This window comes from Syngnathus leptorhynchus, chromosome 2 (genome assembly GCF_054491065.1).
Source record: "Syngnathus leptorhynchus isolate UIUO chromosome 2, UIUO_Slep, whole genome shotgun sequence".
NCBI classification, from domain to species: Eukaryota; Metazoa; Chordata; class Actinopteri; order Syngnathiformes; family Syngnathidae; genus Syngnathus; species Syngnathus leptorhynchus.
Window position 1 is genome coordinate 20,658,466 of NC_141196.1, and position 26,242 is coordinate 20,684,707.

General features: G+C 40.0%; 3 protein-coding genes across 3 annotated transcripts; all 3 read right to left on the reverse strand.

The window, feature by feature from the left end:
- Positions 1 to 466: 466 nt before the first annotated feature.
- On the reverse strand, positions 467 to 5,036 carry LOC147061205 (transmembrane protein 182-like). Its single transcript, XM_085906346.1, has 5 exons — positions 4,752 to 5,036; positions 2,267 to 2,390; positions 1,529 to 1,627; positions 1,248 to 1,385; positions 467 to 1,029 (listed from the first exon to the last, which is right to left on the reverse strand). Exons 1-5 carry the CDS (start codon positions 4,920 to 4,922, stop codon positions 809 to 811), a joined length of 753 nt encoding a protein of 250 aa, XP_085762472.1. The 5' UTR covers positions 4,923 to 5,036; the 3' UTR covers positions 467 to 808.
- Positions 5,037 to 12,031: 6,995 nt separating this feature from the next.
- Positions 12,032 to 13,430, reverse strand: LOC147061206 (uncharacterized). Its single transcript, XM_085905866.1, has 2 exons — positions 13,226 to 13,430; positions 12,032 to 13,091 (listed from the first exon to the last, which is right to left on the reverse strand). The coding sequence occupies exons 1-2, from the start codon at positions 13,347 to 13,349 to the stop codon at positions 12,427 to 12,429; spliced, it is 789 nt and encodes a 262-aa protein (XP_085761992.1). The 5' UTR covers positions 13,350 to 13,430; the 3' UTR covers positions 12,032 to 12,426.
- A 489-nt stretch (positions 13,431 to 13,919) lies between these two features.
- Positions 13,920 to 26,197, reverse strand: sh3bgrl (SH3 domain binding glutamate-rich protein like). Its single transcript, XM_085906347.1, has 4 exons — positions 25,830 to 26,197; positions 16,262 to 16,447; positions 14,903 to 14,983; positions 13,920 to 14,608 (listed from the first exon to the last, which is right to left on the reverse strand). The coding sequence occupies exons 1-4, from the start codon at positions 26,049 to 26,051 to the stop codon at positions 14,573 to 14,575; spliced, it is 525 nt and encodes a 174-aa protein (XP_085762473.1). The 5' UTR covers positions 26,052 to 26,197; the 3' UTR covers positions 13,920 to 14,572.
- Positions 26,198 to 26,242: the final 45 nt, after the last annotated feature.

Consider the following 26,242-nt stretch of genomic DNA (forward strand, 5'->3'; position numbering starts at 1 on the left):
CACAGAGACGAACAACCTTTAGCTGTTACTAGTGATGGGAAAATGAAGCTTCATGAACCAGTTGTTGTATTTTTTGGCTCCTCGAGATGGCAATGTTGGTTTAAAGTGAAGGTTTTAAGAAATGGCAAGTCAGTGGGGCTTTCAACTCTTTAGTGAACAGAGTGCCATCTAGAGGTAAAAGTTAACACGACAACGGGTTCATGAATCATCTTGAAGCTTCATTTCCCCATCATTAGCTACCTCATTGTTGATGATCAATTGGAGTGCACGTTTTGAAACTTGTCTCGTGTTTCTTATAAAACGATACGGATAGCTCGAGAGTAGCTAGATAGAACTGATTGAGCAACTGATTTATTATTATTCCTGACATTGACGTGAAATTCTGGTGAGCACATTTATGTCACAGGTCACAAATAACTAAAATAAAACGTGAGAAATTTCCAATCGTTTTAATGGAGGAAAAGAAACTTAAAAAAAAATAAAAAGCAGTCAAATTTGAATTAAATAAGCAGTACATTGATGAACAAATTGTCATCTACAAATAGATCACCTCTGTTCGGCTGCTTGTACATCATCAAATTAGGTCGTAATTCCTCTCTACATCTTGACAGTGACAAATGTGGAAGGCCCTTTGGGAGGAGGTTGTGCAGAGTCAATTTACATTCTGGTCTACTCCCTTCTCAAAAAAAATGTCTCTGCAGCAATGCCTTTGAAGGACAATGATGTGATTTTGAACGAATCTATGCTCAATCTCCTTGATGGACACAAAAAGGTCAGTTGTCTCATTTTCCACACCAGATGGCCTTGCTCACTTGTTGGCAAGCAACGCTCGTCCCACAAGCATGAAGATCAACCCAGAGAGGAGCTGCAGGGGCACGCCAGCTGCAGCCACCATGAACGACAGGCCATAGAGCAGCGAAACCTGCATATCGATACATGTTTCCCCTCTCTCCTGGAGGATGTAACGCTCCACATCCACCACCTCCATCCAAAGTACGAAGAGCACCACCACAAAGAGGAACAGGCACGCTGCGGAGAAATATATATCAGGCGATCGATGTTATAAGACCTTTTCTGTCTTTATTATTACAATGGCAGCAATGTTTACACCTACAGTCATTACAACAACAGTGAGTAATCTGTATGAGTGTGTCCAATCATCCCAATACTTTTGTCTATTTAGAATGTATAGTATATTTCATACAACACACTAATTGTGTTCTTTGCATAGCTGAAGATTATTTTACCAGAAATGATGAGAAAGGCTCCGCCCAGCTTGTAGAGTTTATGGCTGATGAAGGGGATTCCACAGACCAGTAGGAAGCTTCCAGTCAGAGCTGAGGCCAGTGCAAGGATCATAAACACTGTCCAGAAACCTCGAAACACTGAAACAAACACACCACTCATCACAATCAAATCTGTTGGTGGTGTTTTGGACTGGCAATATTATGTTCATCGATAACTAATCTAAACTACCGGTAGTGTTCTCAGCAAATGTAAATATAGTCATGATTTAAATGTTCACCACCTGCTGTAGCATCATAACTGGGATGAGGTACTGGTCCAAGTGCGACAGGTAATGGAAAGAGGTAGCCATGGACACACACCTTGGATTCTGGTTGGTTTGCTACAAGAAAAAGGAAAACAAAGACTAAAAAAAAACTGCTGTATGGTATAAACTTATATATAACTATATATATATATATATATATAACTATATATATATAACTATATATATATATATATATAAATATATATATATATATATATATAACTATATATATAACTATATATATAACTATATATATATATATATAACTATATATATAACTATATATATAACTATAACTATATATATATATATATATATATATATAACCTATAAGATACAAGAAAATCAGGAAAATCACATTGTCTGATTTTTAAGGAATTTATTTGCAAATTAGGGTGAAAAATAAGTATTTGGTCAATATATATATATATATATATATATATATATATATGCACTTTATATTTCCAAACTGTACACATTCACTTTATTGCATTGATCTGCATTTTATATTTCCTAACTGTTCACATTCACTTTATTGCTGCTATTATAGATATTGCCCACTCCTCTCCTGTATAAATGTAAATAGTTTTTTTTTTTTTTTTGAGTGTGTTTTTTTGCACAGATTACTGGCCCTATTTTACTTTACTTTGTTTTATACTATTATATAGCAGCATACTGATCAAAACAAGCCCCGTGGTAAAATCTTTTCCATACTGAAAAACGTTGCCAAGACTTCATTTGCGGTGGATTCCACCTGGAACACACAGCGCCAAAAAAAGCCTTCATGGTGGAGGGTGAGAGATGCAGGAGAGATGGTGACTGCTTTCACAACCTGCAGCTGAAGAATAAAAAGAGACAAGCTGACATCAGTTGTCAAATAAAGACACGACAGCCGAAATATCTGTCAGTGAGTTAACATGTGGCTGTGCAGCTGCTCTGAGCGCCCACATCGCGAGCTAAAAAGTTCCAAGGCCTCCAATGTGGTTCAGATTGAGAGGTTTGTGCAGTTTTCAAGAAGAATTTATGAAACATGCATGCTCATACCAACTTGTTGAAAAATATGATTGATGACTCAAAGAAACTTGAATCAACCTCTCATGGAAAAATGAAAGACTTTTCAGCACGAGTAGCTCCCCTTAATGGGTGTAGTTAGAGCCATATTCTCCTCCGTGCGTATCATTTGCATTTGCAAGCTGTTCTTGTCGTACGCATGCAGGTGCATCATTACATTACACTTTACGATTGAATCCACTTTAAAAAACTAGCCACTCAACATGCCCACAAATAATTTTTGAAAAGAGACTTCCAGAAAACAATCAAATGTATTTGAAGAATCATAGATGTTTTATTGATTTATGTTGTCTTGTACTTTATATTTACTTTCGTCTTTACCATAGTCTCATGCGGTTGGCACACTGTGTTGTATTTTATTTTATTTTATTTTCCATGCGTTAGATTTAATAGCCATGATGTTTCAGAAAAAAAATCCACAAGTTGCCAAACTGAACCTCAAATGATATTTCTAAATATTATTACATATTATTTTGTTGCCAATATGGGAATATTATTATCTAGACTAAAAAATAATAATAATCTAGGAAAGTTTACATTAATCTCAATTGAAATATATTTAGAAAGAAAGTTGGGCAATGGAACATGCATGAACTGATTTAATTACTTATATTGGATTTATTGCATACTGTATTAAAAAAAGCATGCTGTTCTTCAAAGTGTACGTTTACAAGTACATTTCTGATTCCCAACTACACAGCATCCTCTATATAAGTCTGTTTCAAATATAAAGTGTGCTTCATCTTTTCATGGGTTTAAATGACATTCACAAGTGTCACAAAAAAATAATGTTCTATAATTTCCATGCAGTCATCGTTGTCAATGAATCATGCCTCTTTGGTATACCACATTCTTTGCCAATTTGTCCATGGTGGCTGTTTCAGAAGATTTGACAGGAGAATACTTGTATGTGAAAAGCACAGTAGTCCATACATATTTACGCAGGTAACGGGAAAATAAGGCACTGAGTGAATGGCAACTAAAACATTCATAAACTTAAATTCTAAAAATAACTAACATAATTCTTTTAATTACCTTTTTTTTTTTAACAGCAGTCACGTCACAGTAAAACAATAAATAGTAAGACAAATTCAATTAATTAGCACCCAAAAACAAAACTTGTAAATCTTTGTAAAGAAGTGGTTCAAGGAAAAAGTCATTCACTTGAATATTTTCATCATTTTATCCTGTCATTTATCAATGATGCAACTGTTCTTATGGTAGTTTCCAGTCAAGGCAATCATCAAGATGAATGAGAAAATACAGCAAACAGTCAACGTTACCAAGAACTAGATGACACTTCAAGTTATTTCCACTCCTCATCTAGTGACTAGATGATGATTAACAGACGAAAGGAAAAAAATGGCCAGGGATTGATCTCTCAAAAGGACTTTTATAATCGACTTGTACAGATGCAACATCTGAGATGTAGAATCAATGGTGGAAATTTTTTTGACATGTTTTATTCTGGTGTCATTATTTAAATAAAAAAAACCCTTGGAGTGTCAATTTCTTACATTATATCTACTATATACACGATACCTGTATAATACGTAATAACGGGAAATTAACACAAATCAAACAACAACAAAACAATCAGTTTCTTCTGGAAATGGCTGCCTAATTAAACAAATGTGTTTTCTTGTGTCACAGACGTGGAGCCATGCTTTAATGGAAGCAAATTCCACAATTTGGGTGCAACAATTACGACAATTTTCAAAGAGCAAAAACAAATTTGTAGAGCACAATACAAAAAAAAATTCCCCCCACTTCTGTTAATGGGATGTGTGTCCCACTGGGTGACATTCTAGTTAAAAATTACATTCTGTAATCATTATAGCATTATTTTAACAACAAGTCAAGATGTATTCACACTGCTGTATAAATTTATAGTGTTGCGCCATCAGGACTCCTGAACGCTGATGGAACATTTGGACAACCGAACAGTTTGTGTAGCATTGCAGTATTGTGAACACTACAGTGTGAGATTTTGAATGCCTGTATAATTGATTCTATCCATGTACGCCAACAATTTTTTTCAAAAAGCCCCCCCCCAAAAAAACAAGTGCTCAAACACAACACTGACTACTTTACAATCCATCCAATTTTCACACAGTACATGTCTTACCTCGGTCCCGTTGGCATCTGTTTCTCCTATTGTTTCTATGGTGGGCCATGTGTAAGGTCCACAGTTGTCACTGGCCACCAACCAGTAGTCCGTACCAAAGGCCAAAAAGAAACATATGGTCCCTAATGCTCCAAATATACCCCCAGCTAAGGCTGCAGCTCCCACCCTCATAGCTCCAACCAAGAATCCTCTTGACAACTAGCGTACTTGAATCTTCTTTTTAGATTTTGAAATAAGTGACACCCCAGCGTTGTCCACTCTACTGCCCTGCTCTCTGCCAAACTGTCTCTGGACCACTCCCTGGCATGCAGGGAGTTGTTGTAAGGGGGACGAAGCTCCAGGCGGGGGTATCAGAGTTATTTTAGGAAGTACGTCTGTCCTCGTCAAATTACCCTTGGTGTGCCGAGCAATGAGGGCTGGTTGTTTATGAAGAATGAATGTGCAAGCTGTAAGGAACTCAAGGTATTTGTTGGCTCGGTGTTACTCTTGAAGGAGCACTTTGAAAATAAATTAGAACGGTGATGCAAATGACTCTTGAATCTTCAACAGGTGTAGAGACCTTAACCCTAACCCAAGGAAGGTTATACAGTTGTACACATTCCTTGTAATGAGCAGTTATTTCCACTCCTCCTCTTGTTTGACCCTGTTCTTCATGAGCTTAGGGTGTTTCTAAGAGGACTGCAGAGAGTCAACAGTAAAAAAAAAATTAAAAAAAGTTGACTGAATGGCAAATTACATGTTGATGACCACGAGAGAGGCTTCAGAAAAAGAAAGTAAAAGATACACATACTGAAATTACTTAAAAAAGGCACTATAAAGATTATGAAACATGCAAATATTGAATATATAATTACAATTAATCTTGAGTCTGCATGTACGGAATGATGATGGATGAAGCAACTTTACCAAAACATTCAAACGGCTTTATTAATACTTTGAACCACTTTGCAGTACTTTGGAATGATAATCAAAACTGTTTACTCAATATTGCTTCATGCTTCATTGGGCATCAAACCGGTGTTTTCAATTAGACTACCTATGCCACCATTTTATTATTTTAGTTTTTCCTCCAATTACCTCTTCATTCTCTTCCAATTATGTGTGAATATTGTACCATACTATGTATATTTAGTATTTCAAATAGAGTTGGAGGAGGAACGCTTAATTTTCTTTAAAAAAAAAAAAAAAGACTTTGTCATTAGTAAGGAATTTTTTCGTGTGACACAATTTGGGAATAGCAAGTCATTTTTTATTAACTCTTAACTTTCCACTAAATTCACCCAACTTTCATATCCTCAATATGCTTGCCTGTATAATACAGGTCCTCCAGTGACTCAAGTTCAGTACAATAATATTCTATAAACAGACACACACAGACACACACACACACACACACACATACACACACACACACACACACACATTTTCCTCTGGTATCTTATTGCCTTATAACAGTATTTTATGCAATTCTCTTCCACCCATGTTTCTGCATGGGCCTATTTCTACTGTGCATGTCAGTCTTGGTCCAAAGAATTTTAAAGTCAAAGCTATAACCACTATTAGTTTGTCAGACAATGAACAGCTGGCATTACCTTATATGGCCTGGGTGGAGAACTTTAAAATGTGGTGTTTGTTGCCATCTACTGGAGACAAACGTCTCCTACATAAAACTTAAATTACTAAACAAGGACATTAGAGGTTTGAGACATTACAGTGCCCAATATCTTGAAATAAAATACAAAAATGATCTGTTTTGACAAGTTCACTAATTAAAGTTTCAAAAGCATGTTATACGTTACGCACATAAAAATAAATCCTAAGAATCCTGAAACACAATAATGAGGGGCAGATTTTAGTACCTCTCGGTTAATGGGATCCTAGAAGGTTAGAAGAATCTTGCGGAATGGAGAAAAAGTGTACTAGTGTCCATTTTCCACAATAAGGGTGATATGCAGAGTTGTGAGACCTATCAAGTAATCGAGTTGTTGAGCCACACAATGAAGTTATGGCAAAGAGTAGTGGAAGCTAGACTCAAGACAGAAAAGACAATTTCTGAAGAACTAGATGGTTTCATCCCTTGGAAATGTACTACAGCTGCATTATTTACCACCTTAAGGTCTTTAGTGTTGATGAAGGAGTACAGAGAGGTTAGATTAGACTGGAATCCCCATATCCCATCATATTTCAGAATCAGAATCAGCTTTATTGGCCAAGTTTGTGCATGCAAGGAATTTGACTCCGATTGATCTCAGCCTCTGTACAACATTTAAGTGACTAACAACATTCAGGTGACGAACAACATTTAAGTGGCAAGAGCAGGATGTTATTGCCCAGTCTGGAGGGGAGTAGTTCGAGCAGACTGTGACCTGGGTGAGAAGGGTCTGTAGAGATGTTACTTGCATGTTTCCTGGTTCTGGACAGGTACAAGTCTTGGATGAATGGGAGGTTTGTCCCGATTATCTTTTCTGCAGTCCTTGTTGTCCGTTGCAGTCTGTGCATGTCTTGTTCAGTAGCTGAGTCAAACCAGACAGTGATGGAGGTGCAGAAGATAGACTGGATGATGGCAGTGTAGAAGGTCTTCAGCAGCTCCTGTGGCAGGTTGAACTTCCTGATCGGTCTCAGAAAGTACATCCTCTGCTGGGCCTTCTTCCAGACAGAGTCTATGTGGCCAGTCCATTTCAGGTCCCGGGAAATTGTGGATCCCAGGAACTTGAAGGTGTATGTGATGGGAATAGCATTACTGAGGATGGTGAGGGGTGGAAGTGGCGAAGGGTCTCTCCTGAAGTCCACTGTCATCTCCACGGTCTTGAGCGGGTTCAGCTCCCAGTGGTTTTGGCTGTACCAGTGGACCAGCCGCTCTACCTCCTGTCTGTACACAGTCTCGTCACCATCCCGGATCAGTCCGATGAGAGTGGTGTCGTCCGCGTACTTCAGGAGCTTCATAGATGGGTTGCCTAAGGAGCAATTGTTGGTGTAGAGAGAGACGAGCAGCGGGGAGGCAGGCACCGCAAGTTGGATGAGCTTCTGGTGGAGGATGTCGGGAGTGATGGTGTTGAACGCCGAGCTGAAGTCCACAAACAGGATCCTGGCGTACGTCCCTGGGGTGTCTAGGTGGTGCAGGATGTAGTACAGCCCCATGTTGACTGCATCGTCCACCGACCTGTATGCCCGGTAGGCAAACTGCAAGGGGTTGAGCGGGTGGCCCGTGATGTCCTTCAGGTGGCTCAACACTAGCCTCACAAAGGATTTCATAACCACAGATGTCAGGGCGACAGATCTGTAATCATTCAGTCCATCACAGGTACAGTATGAATGATCAGTTATCGATCCTTCTTGGCCACCGGTATGATGATGGAGTTTTTGAAGCGCGAGGGCACCTCACACAGCTCCAGGGAATGGTTGAAGATCCGCGCAAGAGTGGGTGCCAGCTGTTCAGCACAGACTTTCAGGCAGGACGGGGACAAGCCATCTGGGCTTGGTTCCTTCCTGATCTTGTGATGCTGTAGGTCCCGTTGTGTGGCTGGACCATTCAAACCTGCAGTAAAACCTGTTTAGCTGGTTTGCAAGCATTGGGTTCTCCACAGGATGGGGGGTTGATCTCTTGAAGCCCGTGATGCTCTGCAGGCCTTTCCACACTGATGAGGGATCAGGATTGGCAGAGAGGTGTCGCTCTAGACTCTGACCATAGCTCCTCTTAGCTTTCCTGATCTCTCGGGTCAGTGTCTTCCTGGCCTGCCTGAACAGGTCTCGATCCCCACTCCTGTAGGCCTCCTCCTTGGCTTTGCGCAGCATCCTGAGGTTTGGTGTGAACCACAGTTTGTTGTTGTATGAGCAGAAGGTCTTAGTCTGCAAACACAAGTCCTAACAAAAGCTGATGTATGATGTCACCGTATCGGTGAGCTCATGCAGGTCTGAAGTTGCAGCTTCATAAACCCCCCAATTGATGCAGTCAAAGCAGGCTTGGAGGTCATGCTTTGACTCCACTGTCCATTTCCTCAAAGTCCTCACCACAGGCTGAGAAGTTTTTAATTTCTGCCTGAAGGTTGGGATCAGATGAACTAGACAGTGGTCCGAGAGTCCTACAGCTGCACGGGGCACATCCTTTAATATGCAGTAGCAGTGGTCCAGTGTCTGTGTCCCTCTGGTGGGATACGTTATGTGCTGTCTGTATTTGAGGAGTTCGTGTGTGAGGTTCACTCTGTTAAAATCACCCAAAACAATTATCAGTGTTTGGTAGTTTTTTCTCCATGTCTGTTACCTGGTCAGCCAGCAGCTGCGTTGCTTCGATCGCACGTGGAATGTAAACGGCGGCCATTACGATAGAGAACACACATGGTGAATAAAACTGCCGGTAGTTTATGAAAAGTGTCTCTCGAAAAGGGCTGCAAGCCTCTTTCAACACTGTGACATCAGCACACAAACCTTCATTAATGTAGAAACATATACCACCTCCCTTTGTTTTTGGCAGAGGACATTATGATCTGCAGTGAAAGAAGAGAACACATTTAGACATGTGTAGGCATGTGTTGAAAAGGATATGAATCAAAATTAGCTGAAGTAATACAGAATATATTGGAGGTGTGTGAGTGAGGGGACTGGAGGAGGAAGAGAGAAGGTTGGAATGTGTGGAGAAAAGTGTTTGAATATTATTTAATGGAGTCTGATTAGAAGGTATAAGACAGCATGAAGACTGGTCGCAATGTACGAATTGGAGATAGTGGTTTTGATAGAAATGAAAGGAAGCATAGCTGGAGGTGGCAAAAAAAGGAAGGTGCTGAAGATTTCTTTAGGCGTCACCAGTATGGCATTGGGACAGTCAACGTGTCCAGAGGAGAGATAGTGACTATAGTCGTAAAAGGCTGATCAGTATGTGAAAGAGGAAGGAGAAAAGAGGAAAGAGAGGAAGAGGAAGACCTAAAAGAAGGTTGATAGATGTCGTGAGGGAAGAATTGAGAGCAGTGTGTAAGAACATGCAGGAGACAGACTGATGGAAAAAGGGGACAAGTTGGAAGGAAAATAATAAGAAGCAGAGGTCCAGGACTTTTGCATGTTCTTGAAGAAGTAGTTCTGACATCATGGAGCCAAGGAGGTAGCGTTCAAGTTCTTCAAGAGGCAAACCATCAGCTCCTCACTCAGAAAACTCCTTGATGAAAACATGCTCAGCATTAAAAATGAAAAGACAAATTACGATCCAGAGTGAGTTGAAACATGTTGTTTTTTAATGAGCAACTTAAGTTCGGCTAAGGATAATACATTGTGTTTATAGTGAGATTAAGGTCTTTCTCAAAAATTAGTGACAAACATCTTACACATCTAACACATTGATTAAACCTGGCACTGTAGGCCGACATTTTGTGATTTTCAATTTAATTTGAGCTGTCTCTTTCTTCTGAATCTTCCCAAGTGTACCTCAAAGATCAAATAAACACATATATTGAGATTTGTGCAATTATTTGTGTATGGATGTATTTTGAATGGTGAAAACTATGCATTGTGTCATTTCCTGTGAAATAACAGCACAACTATTAAATTAAGAACTCCTGTATTGCCTCAGCTTCAAAAACAATTATATATAACAAAGTGGTGGAATGTTAATGTAACACGATACCATTTAACCGAGTTCAATGCTGTATGTAATTTATGATGCATGGTCATTAAAAAATAGACTCTGTTTGTTAACCCAATGCTTCCACAAGGTGGCACTCACTATCTACTACAGTAACTTACTGTATACTTACAACCAAAGTTTGATGCTTGCTGCCAGTATGATGGCCCAGACGTTCAATTCGTTGGTGCAAAAAAACATGTAAATATCTTTTTGGACTTTATTTTTTATTTTTTTAGTCTTGGACGGCCAACTATGCTGTCTGTTAAGTGTGAGGTCTATTTTCTCCAGTAACAAATGAAAAATAGTTCGATAAACTATTTAATGCAAGTTCCACGCTATATTTTATTGTCATATTTCGTGATGATGCAGAATCGCAGTGGTGTGGAGGTCAGACATTTAGTTTGTAGTGGGCAACAATGAAGATTTGGTCATGTCTCCAGAGTCTCAAGTTATCATTCACTTATGATATTACAAAATGTACCAGTAATTGGAATTGGCACTTTGAAAATATTTCTGTGGTGATTTTATCTGAATTATAATCTAATAACCTAATCAAACGAAAGGGATGTCATGTACATGAATTGATATGTACATGAACACAAGGTATAAGAACCCTTCATTTACGTGATTGACAAAATCGCTGAAGTGATTTTATCTGAACTGATATCATATGCGTCATGTGAAGTGATGTCATGTACACTACATCAATTGATATGTAAATGAGTACATGATATAACGTGTATGAGTTTCTCTGATTTGAAGCCAGTTTGAGTTGGGACTTCTGAAATCTGAAATGTTTTCCTTTTCTTGAATGGTTAATGATACTGTTAACATTTGGTTGGAAAACAAATTTTTGCATCAGGACCTTGGCAGCAAAAACTTAAGTGTGCCTGTGTTTTGCACCAGCTTGCCAATACGTATGTACTTTATGAAGTAACTGTTGATAGGTTGGGTAGTGTTTCTTTGTACGGAAGATAGTGAAGCAGTTCCATTGTAGAAAGAATGAATTTAAACATAATTTGGGACTTGAGTGCTCAGTGTTTGCTCTACATGTGACATCTAAGACACTAGACATTCTAGCTCCTTTTGGGAGCTCAAGATCAGGGGTATGCTTTGAGAATAATTGTCAATTGTTTGTCTATGTGAAGCCCTTTGAGACTGCTTGTGATTTAGGGCTATACAAATAAACTTGACTTAACTTGACTTGACTTGACTTGACTTAACAACCCCTTGCGAATAAAGAGATGAGTAAGCTATCTTTATTTATTCATATCAGACTACAGGAAGGTTTAATTCAAAGGATATATTATTTTGACCTGTTTATTTTTCAACTCTCATGCCACACCTCTAGACCATACTTCTAGAGAATCACCCATGTATAAGCCCTCAAAGTTTCATCAGAATCAGAGGTCATAGAGACCAGACTTTGCTGGTTTGGCCACGTCGGAGGAGAAATAATTGAGTATAGGTAGAAGGATGCTAAAGGAAAACCCAACAGAAGTTTGATGAATGTAGTGAGAAGGCAATCGGTTTTAGAAAAGGAATAGGCTTAGGTGGAAAACTATGACGCCCTGTGACAACCACTAATGAGACAACTGGCTGCAACAAATAGATGAAAGCTAAAGAAAAAGTCGAATAAATGTCTTCAAAGTTTCAAATATGTTTTCTTAGGATCCTTTATTACAATATTTATTCGTTATCAAGGGAGAGTTTGTCTCAAATCATTGTTTACAACTACGGTAGTAAGTCCAAATTGGACAAATCACAGGTTTATATACAGTCAGTATAAATTGTGGCATTTATCGATTAGGATGTCGTACAAAAATCTACCAGCAGGTGTCATATACAAGCAGTTAAAATTGAGTCAGGTCACCACCACCAGTGAGTAAAATCTCATTGTTCATTTCAGATAAGCAAAACACTCACTGTAGTCATTGAAGTTTTGAATAATGAAAACAAACGAACAAACAAACAAACAAACAAACAAACAAACAAACAAACAAACAAACAAACAAACAAACAAACATCAACTATACATAATACATGAAACTAACATGTTAAATGTTTTCATTGTGGATGCACATCCTCGGAAATACGAAGGATGGGAGTGCTGAAGTTAGAGGAACATGGAGGTAAATTTACGGTGGTCAGGTAACTTATCTTCTTGCCATTCTCGCCATCTGGTCCCTTTTCCAGACTGGACTCCAATGAATCTGAGCCATGGCGTTGGTTGTTTGGTTGCAGAGGAGGTACCAGGCCATGCAGGAGGCTGTTACCCAGGATGGAGTTGCATCGAGCCAAGTTATCAGTCAGGTGCTGCAAATATACCTCATCTAACTTTTTCTCCAGAAGTCCATTCAGCAATGAGTCAGACATGGGCTCTGACTGTAAGGCGGACAGATCCAAGCCACCCATAACCAGATAGCCCTGGTCTGGAAGTGACAAGAGAGGCTCGTGCTGTAACCGCTGTTGTTCTGCACACTCAGGCCGGGTCAAATTATAAGACTCAGTGTAAAGATCTTGGTAAGTGCCGCTGTTTTCGAGAGTGTTGGAGGAGATGAAGCCAGCATCGGCCACCTGGAGATCAGGATAATGTTCCAGGAGGCTACAAGCGCCTGAGCAGAGTGTCAGGTCTGTTTCAAAGGTTTCAAGAGGTGAACATCTTGGGATAGAAAGACCTGTGGCTTGCACTTTATGAGAAAGTCTGAAGCCAGGATCCTCTTGTTCTAGAACTGAGCAATAAAACACACAATAAACATACAATAAAAGATTTTCGGTTTGTGTAGTGCCATGAGATGATCATTCCCTAACAAGTCCTCTTTCTCAGTAGTCACGAGTTGAGTGATTAAAACTGCTGCTCACCCACCTTGTTGAAGATCTGTCTGAAGAGTCATCGAGCTTTTCGGAAACTTGTGTCCCACGGAAACAAGAGCAACATTATCATTGTCCTCCTTGTAATGCAACACACTCAAAAACCCTTCTGCCAGCATGATTCGCAATTAATCTTGTTTTATCTTTTTTTGTTGTCAGTCTAAACTCAAGAGGTAAAATGTGAATGCGGATGTAAAGATAGAAAGATAGAAATCTACTGGTCTGTTGCTTCTCCAACAGAGAAGTGACCCCTCCACCCACTCCACTTACTTCCTTTATTAAGAATGTCACTGGTATTTCGTAATGATAAACATTGTAGCTGATGGTAAATGAGATACAGGAACTTATTATTTTACTGATATATTTTAGAAAATTCTATGCTTCCAATTTTGTGGAAAAAGGCCGTGGAAGGAGGCCCTTTCCTGTTCCAGCATGACTCAAGCATAAAGCCAGATCCACAAGGATGTGGTGTGGCTGACTCCTCCAGTTGTAAACATCTACATTAGGTAGGTGCCTATTTTTGTGAAACAATAGAGAATAACTGACCTGAACCCCATAAAACACATTTGAAATCAACTACAACTGAGTGACAGATTATCCAGAAATGTTTAACCTTAACAATCAATAACAAGTGCACACTCACATTTTAATATAAACGCAATTAGGAAGATACAGACGTGTGGTTGTAGTTTAGCATTTTTATTTAAGGTTGGGGAAGATAACTAACATTCTCCAACACAATAGAAAACAGGAAGCTTACATAAAAACAGTTCCACTCATCTAAATAAAAAAAACAAAAAAACAATCAAAGAGCAAATAAAATCATTACATGTCACTGCCTTAAGTCCCATTGCTAAACATATTTCTTATAGAAAAGGTTTGCTGTTAAAAGAGCTCTAAGACAATTTGAAGGAAATATACATAAACATGAAAACATGGGAATGGGTTGCTCGAACTGAAGTTGCTTTTTGGAACTTTCAGCAATTACAAAACAGCACAAATAAAAATGTTTATCTAATTCAAGATTTAAGACCTTTTAATAATCACTCCTATCATGATGAGTCTGACATGCACATAACATTGTACACAAGGATGTCTACATGGGAACGCTACATTGCACATCTTTGAATCATGCCATACGGACAGACCAATACGCTAGCAGACTAGAGGTTTGAGGAAGCACACTGGACAGTCTTGATAAGCAGAACATTGTTTTCTTTTGTAGTACCTCATTTCACGATGACAAGGCACAATTAATAAAAGAATTGTAAAAAAAATGAAACATGAAGAGCAACATTTTTCATGTAGGCACTAGGCCCAAGTATATTTTTAAATGTTAAGACTATTGTTGTGCTTTCTTCAGCTGAGCCTCAGCCTCCTGCAAAGAAGCACACATGAAAAGCGAGGACAGTGTAAGAGTGATGTTCATACTGATAAGTATATCCCTTGAAAGGTGAAACTCCTTCTATGCTTCTATAACAAGCACATTTTCCTGCATTTGCTATCAAGATAGATTCAGGGAGGCGCCACTGTGCAGAAGCAAATGAGCCATGCTTTGATGACATGTCAGAAAAATGTGGAATGAAATTGTTTTCTTAATGGTAATGATCACAGTGTTGTCTGAAGATGAAGACGAAAGCAAGGCATTCATGAGGGCTTACTAAATTTTTACCTTTGATCCTGGGGGAGCAGTCAGACCTAGAAATGCATACACTGCATTGTCCTCTCGGGCATCGAAGAAGGCCTCATAGTTCTGAGAAGCAAGGAAAGAAAAAGTATGGCCACTGAAAAGACATCTGCTCCCCTCCAAGGAATGAGAACTTAAAATAAAATATATAAAACAGACATATAAAAGATATTACTGTTAACTAGAGAATGCAATTTCTGGAAAAAGGTTGAAGAGACTGAATGAAAGACCGAGGAATGATTTGGAATGATATACAATGACGTGAATTGATATACATACTACTATAATGACCTGGAATGAGCGGAAGAGGTCAAAGGTGGAATGCTTTGAATCTGTCAAAAAATGTGGAAAGTAGTAAAATATATCTAGACATTTCTGGCTTTTATTTTGAATTTTCTAAAAGTGTATCGTCAAATGAGGATGGACAGTTTTAAATTGGATTTTTTTTCCATGTTAAAGTTCAATCCGTCAAACAATAAGGAAATGAGAGGAAAACAAAAAATAATATGTAATTTTTAGCTTTTCTTTTAAAATATGGGCAGCACGGTGACGCACTGGTTAGCACGTCCACCTTACACTTCAGAGGTTACGGGTTTGATTCCACCTCCGGCCCTCTCTGTGTGGAGTTTGCATGTTCTCCCCGTGCGTGCGTGGGTTTTTCCCGGGTATTCTGGTTTCCTCCCAAATCCCAAAAGCATGCTTGGTAGACTGATTGAGCACTCAAATTGCCCATAGGTGTGAGTGCGAGTGCGAATGGTTCTTTGTCTCTGTGTGCCCTGCAATTGGCTGGCAACCAGTTCAGGTGTCCCCTGACTGCTGGGATAGGCTTCAGTACGCTCGCTACCTGCGTAGGGACAGGCGGTACAGATAATGGATGGATGGATGGATGGATTTTAAAATATGAAAAATGCAGAAGGGAACATTCACAACCTTTGAAAACACCTGCAAATCTTCGCAGCTCGATAGGATAAGGGCTTAAGGAAATAAGGAAACAAGGAAACAAAAAAGAAGAAAGCAAGGAAACTAGAAGTTAAGGATTCAAAGTGCGTATGCAAGGAAACTAGGATGGAATAAAGTAAGAAAACAAGAAAGCAAAGACAAGATGAAACAAGGAAGGAAGGAAGGAAGGAAGGAAGGAAGGAAGGAAGGAAGGAAGGAAGGAAGGAAGGAAGGAAGGAAGGAAGGAAGGAAGGAAGGAAGGAAGGAAGGAAGGAAGGAAGAATCTGGGTGTAACCATTGAGGTAGCTTTCATAGGTAACTTTCACCCCTCTACGTGGCTATTAGTAATGTAAACAGTGTACAACTCCAATGATGACAATTCAAAGCAGTTTGTTTCTATCTCACCCCACAATATTTGCTTTCGTTAAATATTTGTGGCGGAAGAGGGTTCCCCGTGGCCGGCCGTGACTCCTCCGGAACGTTCTCTCGCATCCACTTCCTGTTGTCCTCGTTAGCTGCAATGTCACACTCCTCAAATCCGATCTTATTGGCTGCCAGGAAGCCCATCACATCCTGCTGCTGCTTTTTAATCTGGTGGAGGGAAGTGGTAGAAGTAAAAATGGGGTCAGGTCAGTTAGTCATATATCAACCGAGAGAAGACAATTGAGGAAATGAAACAGTTTGGTTTGGCTAAACGGTCATTTGTCTGCAAAAAAAAAAAAAAAAACTTCCTCTTTACTGTGAAAAAAAACCCCACCCAACCTGTTCACTGCGTGATAAATAATTCTAAAATATTAAAACTCTGTGTTCAAAATACTTGAGATCTCAATATTTTATTTCATTTTCTCTTTTGTTAACCTTAGTTAATCATGTTTTCCCATTAAGACGACCTGAAAGCTCTATAGGATTTTTTTGTTGCGTAAAAGGGTTGACCAAACTGGAATTTGCTAAAGTGAGAGCCACTGGGGAAAGTACACTAATTATGAAAGCACAATGCTGATTGCATCATGCAAAAAAACCAAACTTTTTAGAAGGGTTGTGAGGATCCTGAATTAGTGCAGATGTAATATACACATATATATTCTCTCAATTTGAGTCACATCGATGGAAATGTCAACAGCCTTCAGACATCAGGAAGTAGCTTGCAAGTCAACAGATCCCACACTACTGAATGACATTTTAGTTTTTAATTTTTTCCAATTTCATATTGAAATGTATGAGACAATCAAGGTTTCAGTCAGGACACATTGTGGTTGTCTATAAGCATGCATTTAGAAGGAAAGGAAAATCAACACTGATCATCATTCATTTCATTTCATTTGACTGGAGGCAAAGCGATCATTTTACAAGAAAAAGCAGGTCCTTTTGTCATTCTGTCTTTTAGCCCTGCCTCCTACACTGATGTGTGTTTGAGTGTCTTGTCCAATAGGGCCTTGATGGGTGCATGTAAGAGGGAGGATGGCCCTACAAGGCCAGACGGAAACAAAAAGCTTCTCTGGATCTTGAGAGGAGGTAACCAGTCAAACAGGAACCAAATAAGGTCTGCTGCAAGTTGACAACACACGCACACACACACACACACAGAAATATATATATATATATATACATACATACGTACATACATACATACATACATACATACATACATACATACATACATACATACATACATACATACATACATACATACACACAACATGACAGATTGAAGTTTGAATCATTTTCCCACCTTATTTGTGTCTTTTTGTGAATTTTCTTACATTTAAATTGCAGCTAAATAGTAACAAAGACTGAAAGATTCTCAGTTTTGATTCAGTGTTGTTATTCCTTCAACCATCACCATCAGTTTTTTATGCATAGTTTGATTAAAAGGAAAGATGCCCCCAATGATTCAAAATGCAAGATAACTGACTGGGAAGATTTTGGTGTGGTGATGAACAACTTCATTCTTTTTCTGTTGTCATGATTGTGATTTACCTTTCACGTAAGTTCCATACTTACACTCACCAATGAAATGACTGCAATGACTGAGGCATTTGTCTTTTATTTTAGTGTCTAACATCAGTTTTAATGTGTGATGAGCTCAACATTTAAGCTTTTATTTCAAAGTGCCTACTTTTGGATCAGATATGCGACTTTGAAGATAGCACCTTTTTAAATCCACTCATTTGATTTTTTCAGATCAGTCTTTACAATAAAAGGAATGGATTGGAGCCATTGGCGTGTAAAAAGGGAAACTTCTTTGGACTCAACTCTTGGGTCATGTTCATCTTTCGATGACAAACCTAAATGCTTTCAGAAAAAGAAAGAAATCACAATGTAGCTACTAGCGAGAGATGCAAATAACACTGAGAATGGGCCCATGAAAAAGTAGAACACACATCATATTGTTCATCTAGAAATGGATCATGAGTTTCTAATACCCAGAGAATAAAGACTGCTGATGCAGGTCATTCCACTCATGCCATCGCATTTTGCCGTCACACATTTTTTGGGGAAATCTGTCTGAATCTAGAAAAGACTAATGAATACATTTATGTTTTGCATCTCAAACAAATCAATAGCAACAGTGAGTAATTATACAACGATTAAAGGGCACAAACAAAAATATTCACAAAAGATGACTTTGAAGACAATCAGTTAACATCACAAATGCTTTTGGTGGAACAAAAAGAAGAATTCTTCAATATTTGAAGGAAGCTTTGGCCCATAGAAGGACAGCTGAATGTGGGTCAGATCCATCCATCCATCCATCCATCCATCCATCCATCCATCCATCCATCCATCCATCCATCCATCCATCCATCCATCCATCCATCCATCCATCCATCCATCCATCCATCCATCCTTCCATCCTTCCATCCATCCATCCATCCATCCATCCATCCATCCATTTTCTGTACCGCTTGTCCTCACAAGGGTCGGAGGTGTGCTGGTGCCTATCTTACTTGACTTTGGGCAGAAGGCGGGGACAGCCTGAACTGGTTGCCAGCCAATCGCAGGGCACACAGAGACAAACAACCATCCACACTCATGCCTGCAGGCAATTTGGAGTGCTCCATCAACCTATCATGCATGTTTTTGAAATGTGGGAAGAAACCGGAGGATCTAAAGAAAACCTATCCAAGCAGGGGGAAAACATGAACACTCCACACAGAAAGGCCAAACACATCCACAATCTCCGCACTGTGAGGCGGACACGCTAACCAGTGCACCTAGACGCCATGTTTTATTAGAATAAATATTTGGCGGGCAAAAGTTTTAAAAGCACTTAATTAAATATGTGAATTGTAGATTGGTAATCAAGTGCTTTTCAATGTGTTGTCACTAGGAGAACATGCAACCTCCACACAGGTAGGCCAGAGCTGGATCGAACCCTGTACCTCTGAACTGTGAGGCAGATATGCTAACCAGTGTTACACCCACAACCTCTGCACTGTGACAAAGAATACATGTTTAATTTGGTCAGGAACCATTCTGGAAAAACACACTGGCTTGTTCAGAGACTGACCAGGTTAGAAACCTAGGTTAGTAGTGTTAAAATGATTTCTTCTCAGTTGTTTAGCTGACTTTCTGCCATTTCTAATCACGGGAATATTATAAGACTCCTTAGTTTCAATGGGCCACTCACTTATTCTGGGGAAAGAAATTGGCAGTCTGGACAGAACATGCCAGTAAATTTCTCTAGGCCTTATTTTGGTATATAGCCGTGAGAGAAGATTCCACTTTTATAATCATTAGCAGCGTCATCATTACCAGTATGTGAGTGCTGTGTTGTCAAGGAAGTGAAATTAGATTCAGGTCGGATCAATCCTTAAAAAGGGTCAGTCATTAACAGCAGCTAGGCAAGAGACTGATTAGATTAACCGTAGCACAAGCTCAAATCAATAGCCCGCAATACAGATGAGGCTGAGGGTCACAATGAATTTAGCTCAAATACAAGACACAATTTTGTTGTCAAACTCTTCACAGACAAATGCAAATGCTTATGGGTGGAAAAAAAAAAGATATGTATAGATGTTTATTTTTAGAAGGCAGGAAACCCTTATGTCAAGCCACTGGATGTGCATGTGCTTATGTGACTGGCTGTATGTATTCAAGTGATTATAGTTTTGCCTTGATTTATGGAAATTTGATCTGTGTTGCAAAGATAGTCTTGCTTGAGGTTTGACAGCAGCCAGTAGCCTCCACCTAAGCATGACCTCAGCAGTACAACAGTAAGAGCTTTTGATAGACTCCCTACCCTAAAATTGACCTATTACAGAATATCTGACGTACAAACTCTGAGAAAAATACAGAGGTAGAGAGCCACACAAATATTGTGGATATGTACAACACACATACCGTATTCACAGTGTAAACCTTATCTCTCTGGCTACAGTTTGTACTTGGAGTAGGCAGTAAAGATACACAGCAGGATATGACTTACAATTCTGTAGTGAAAAAAAAAAACTTCCTAAGGACCTTTGAGAAATACAGTGAGTACACAGTACAACACTGTTTCTCTTCCTTGTTGAGCAGTTCTACTGTGGTAGAAAGAGGATGTCACTTTACAGGTAGACCACTGATTATCTGGGGTTAAGGGTGGTAGAATTTGTTCACCAATACATATGTTCCAGTTTGATGCTTCTATCTTATACCTACTTGCATTTCTAGTGACATACAGTACAGTGCTGTGAAAAAGTATTTGAATGTTAAAATACAAAAGATCTGAAAGATTGGCAAGTTATTTGGGCATATACTCTATTGATTGACGAGATGAATGTTGATTTTTTTGAAAAGTGTACATCTAACATAAATGTCACGCAACATTTCAGAAAAAAGATTATTGTACAACAGTCAAGCATGGTGCTTGTAGTGTGATGGTGTGTCATTTTCCATTGCTGTCATGTTTTTCTTATTTTTCTTGGCATCAGTTTCCTGTGCTGACCTTTGGTTACCTACCGCGAGGTGTCACAGGGAGGAGTTAAGAAGGGGCATGCACACTTGTGTGCAATTGGAATCAATTACCAGACTTAAGGCAAACCAATACACTACAATAGTGACAGATCATTTGTTTTGTTCCTATTTTGCTGTGTCCATTAAGTCTTGATCCAATTTGGATACATTCCGCTCTTCTTGTTTCTGTTAGTCCGTTTTTTTTATTTTTATTTTTATTTAATAAAGTTGTCCAGTTTTATGATGCTGATCTGGAACTACTCCACCACATTTATTTATTTATTTACTTATTCATGGCTCTTGTCTAGTCGTTTTTACTTTTTGTGCTTTTTGCTTGTATGTGTTGTGTAATGTGTCTAGTCACCGTGGGACGGTGGGAAACGTAATTTCGATCTCTTTGTGTTTCTTAAAATGTGAAGACATTGACAATAAAGCTGACTTTGAATTTGACTTTTGACTTTGACATTTAAAAAAATATTTTCTTGTTGATAACCCCTTCGTGAGCCATCATCAGTTTGTGGTAGGGACTTTTGTGTGTTCCAATTGTCTGAGGAGCTAAGTTGTCTGGGGCTGTATTTTCTTGGCAGGGTCACCCATGGTAAATTAGTCCTTGGTCAGAAATATTAGTTAGCAGCCTGCAGGCCATATGCAGCCCTGAACCAACCAACCCCTGAGTGGCCCAGTCTGTGGTCCAGCCAGCCTGAATTGAATTGCATTCACCAGATGCAGAGGGTATCTCGGTTAGCACACTTTAAAAAGTACCTACGTTGGATACCGTGAGTGCAACTCTCGCATCCTACCCACATTGCTGACAGTATTGTTTTGAAGCATGGCTGCTGGTGCTTTACAGAACAGGAGTGGTGGCAAGATACTGGGGGGGAACAAAACATGTCAGTAAAATTTACAATGAAAAAGTCACTAATGTCTATGGCCCAGCTACATTTCTTGATTTGAAAATTTGGCCAAACTGATTTTGTAATAGAATAGCCTTGTCTTAGGTGATGAACCAGACAAAGCACATCTCACAGACACTCGATGCTTTGCTCTCAATGTAATCCCAAATTTCCAACCTCATTTATGGTCGCGAGTGGTGGGTCATGACCGAAAGAACAAGATTTGGAACGTTATTTTTTCAAAAGACTGGTACAAAAGCCTGAAATTGTCAGGGTCACCCATGGCAAACAGTTCTGAGGTGAGGAGCCAGACCAAGGAGGGCTCAGAGACCCCTCAAGACGAATGTTAAAAATGGATTTCTTTTTCTCTTGCCCAGACGCTGGTCACTCGGGCCTTCCTCTGGAACCAGACATGGAATTGGGGCTCGAAGTCGATTGCATGGCTTGGCCATGCTCAGCTCAAAAAGGCAACGTGGATCCCCCTTCCCATGGGCTCACCACCAGTGGGAGGGACCATAGGGGTCGGATGCAGTGAGAGCTGGGCACCCGCCAAAGGTGGAGACCTTGGCGGTCCAATCTCCAGCTACAAAAACTGGCTCTATAGGGATGTGGAATGTCACCTCTCTGGCAGAGAATGTCCCCACAAAAGGGATTGGACTTTCTTCCACTGGAGTTGCCCCCGGTGAGAGGCACCAAGCAGGTGTGGACATACTTATTGTTCCCCAACTTGGCACCTCTACATTAGAGTTCACCCCGGTGGACAGGATGGTAGCCTCCCTCTGCCTTCGGGTGGGGAAGGGTCCTGACTGTTGTTTGTGCCTATGCACCGAACAGTAGTTCAGAGTACCCACCCTTTTTGGAGTTCTTGGAGAACATACTGGAGAGCACTTCTTCTGGGGACCATCATTCTGCTGGGTGACTTCACTGTTCAGGTAGGCAATGACAATGAGACCTAAAAGGGTGTGAGTGGTAGGAATGGTTCTTAAAGGAGCTGTATCATTCTGTTCTAAGCTTTCCACAGTGAGGAATACAGTAATAGTATATATGACTATATATTACCTTTACCATAATGGCAATCTAATTGGAGGTGCTAATTCTCGGATCTCGGATACATGGACGCATTTTATAATTTAGTTGACACACCAAAATCTGAACAGCCATGTGTCAACTCAAGTTGCACAGACAGCTGCTCTGGGAAACTGGGCATGTGTTTATTCTACAGGGGCTGTACAAGGATGCCTCTCACATTTCGACGTTACACAGGGAGGACTTGGTCATTTTCTTAGGACAGGGCTGATGCTTAGAGAAGAAGAATGGGCAGGAATGCTACTAGATGAGTAAATGGAGGAAAAGGGTGTTTAGGGTGTTTTCTAATAGCACAAATTCACTTTAATGTGTTTTGTCATGATGGACACTGGTGGTTTATGAGTGTTATCTGTGTTGTTTTGGCAGACAGGGTTCTGTATACCCACTATTTGGTGTTGGGTGTCATCAAGACAGTATTGGTAAGGTGCATTTATGCTGGACTCACATATTACGCTGCAATGATGCATATACTAATTGTGCCACTTGAACCACACAAACCATGTTTTGGTGCTATATTGATAAATACTTGTAGGTTCAAGACACAACTAAACAAGATACAGTGGAGCCTCGGTTTTCGAACGTCCTGGTTCTCGAACAATTCGGTATTCAAACAAAAAATTCGAGATTTTTTGCTTCGGATGTCGGACGAAATTCGGTTGTCGAACCTCGCGAGATGAGCCGAGAGGACCCGCATGCCAACTGACTCCGTTCGTCATTACATTCTCGTTACTCTTAGGATTGCATCAACTCTAATCATGCCTCCAAATGAAGCAAGTGGGAGCAGTAAAGCCATCCTAAAACACAAAGACGCTCCTCAAGCAATGCGACAATGAGCGCCCGGCCGGCGCGCTGCGGGCGGTTGCGCGATCGGACCAAATTAAGCTCCCTGCGCACTGAGGTCCACTTACATTTTGGAAAGGGCTTTAAAAATCTTTTCTAAATTCTAGCGACCGCTCTGTCACAATAATGCAACCAGCGTGGTGCAGTTGCGCGGTCAGCGGCGCGCTACGGTTGTGTGTTCGGCGGTGCGCTGCAGTTGCGCGATCGGACAAGATTAAGCTCCCTGCGCACTGAGGTCCATTTAAATTTTGGAAAGTACATCAGGACTTTCAAAATATTTTCTAAATTTTAGCGACGGCTCTGTCACAATAATGCGACTAGCGCGGTGCAGTTGCACGGTCGGCGACGCGCTACGGTTGCGCGTTCGGCGGTGCGCTGCAGTTGCGCGATCGGACAAAAATGCGCAAATGAAAAAATGACGTTTTTTTTTTTTTGCTTGGAACGAATTAATTTTTTTTCCATTATTTGTCACGGGAAACATGATTCGGAATTCAAATGATTCACTTCTCGAACAGCCTACTGGAACGGATTGTGTTCGAAAACAGAGGCTCCACTGTATTTGTAATGGGAAAACATGATTCGGAATTCAAATGATTATCTTCTCGAACAGCCTTCTGGAACAGATGGTGTTCGAAAACCGAGGCTCCACTATACAAATAATTTGAAGTATTTTTCTAGCTCACAAAGCACACTAAATATATCCTTGTGGTTTAGCTGTTTTCTATTAGCAAACATCAGCTTGGGTCACTTAATGGAGTGAAATTGTGGAATTGTTCTTGCATGAAGCAGGGACCTATTGAGGACTGAAGGTTTCTTCTAGAACTGTCAGCTATTCAGCCATTTCACATAATTTCATATAGAGCATGCTCTAAACAAGGTTGATTTCCTAACAAACAGCCGGAAATGACTAGGGAAAGATCATTAAGCTGCAATGTGAGCTGATATACGAGATCAGGCTTGTTGTGTCTGTTACTCCTGATTTCTCAAAACAGATCAGAATCAATGCTGATACAGCAAATGTGTCTCTGAGTTGTTGACTGGTTCTGTCCTTTCTAACCATCGCAGAGTCTTTACTAATCATTTACTGTAAGGGCAATAAAGGCACCTAAGTGTTGCCAGTGGCGGGTGAAAAGTGGCTCTGTGTGACAGTGAAAGTGAAAGTACATCATCTTAAGGTGAAGTAAACCCCTTGACAAGGGCTTGTTAGTTAAGTAAACTGAAAAAATTACAACACTGAATGATACTGACAGATGCTTTAAAAAACCTAAAACACGCTCTCACTGGCCACAGCATTAGGTACACAATCCAATTTGATTTCTTTTCATAGAAAATACAGAAATGTGCTCATTTATAACACTGTCTGAAAGGTACTCATAATTTAGAGCGTGTGATTGTTCTACTTGTAGTTTGCAGTGGTAATAAAGCACATTGCATTATAGTGAGAGGTAGTTCTCATGTGTTAGCTCGTGATGTCATTAAATTAGCTTACAAACACAATGGCAACATGTTCTATAAAAGCAATTTACAATATGAACCATACAGGATAGTTCAACTAAGACGTCTTGTGGTGATGTAAATCAAACATAAGCATTTCAGAAAGGTAGGGTGTGTGATTTAGCTGACTGCATAGTATGTGTGCTTATTTTAGGCACTGGCTCTGCCCAAGATTACTTGTTGAAACCTTAATGCACACAAATAATGTGTCACTAATAAAGAAGATATCAAGAATGTCTTAAACTGTGTTCTGCAGCTGCAATTCTATAAAGGCCTTGGAGAATTGCATCACTATCATTCCTTTCCACTCTAGATGAGATTGGCATGCCTGAAACTAAACACCCCTGGTTTCTACAGCAAATCCAAACCATTCCAAGCAGAGAATGTGCAGCAAATGTTTAACAACCGTCTGTATTTCCTGTTCTCCAGTCTGGTTTTAACTGCCATCGCCACCACTTAGTAAACATAATAAGCAGAAGTAGCACAGTTGACAGCAACATGTTGCAAGTTGTACTCCAACACTTTTTAAACACAGCTAAATAAAAAAAAAAGGGCACAGAATATCACAAACATGAGGACGGGGCTATGTAGCAGGGGTCAGACATTTCCATACTGATGCAAATTCTGAGTTCAATCCGGGTTCAACTGCCCTCCGAGTGTCTTTAGAGGGGAGGGATGCTGCAAATATTCACACATCACAATAAAGATGGAACATCCCTTACCGAAGTGGACCCGGAGGAGGACGCTATGTATACTTTGATCACCATGGTCAATCCCGGGTGCTGGCTCTTGCTGCTCTTGTTCTTATGAAGGGAGGCTGATGTGCAGGATTTGCTGTGAAAGAGAGAAAAAAAAACGACCAAATTCTCAGGTTTGATCCTCTGTTCCAGACAGACTGCGTGCACAAACACTCGCGCTCTTGTGCACTGGATGGAGCTTTGCATTCCTCCTCCGCCTCTCCTAGCCTCCCCGCCCCTTTAAGTCCCTCGCGAGAGATTCCGGGCAGTGAGAAGTGCAAAACCTCGAGTCGCAGGGAGACACGTAACTGCAGAACAGCAAATAATAAAATCTGGCGAGACTCTGCTCGGGGTGTCTGCTTGTGGACGTCACCTCATTGTTGTACAGTATTTGCGTT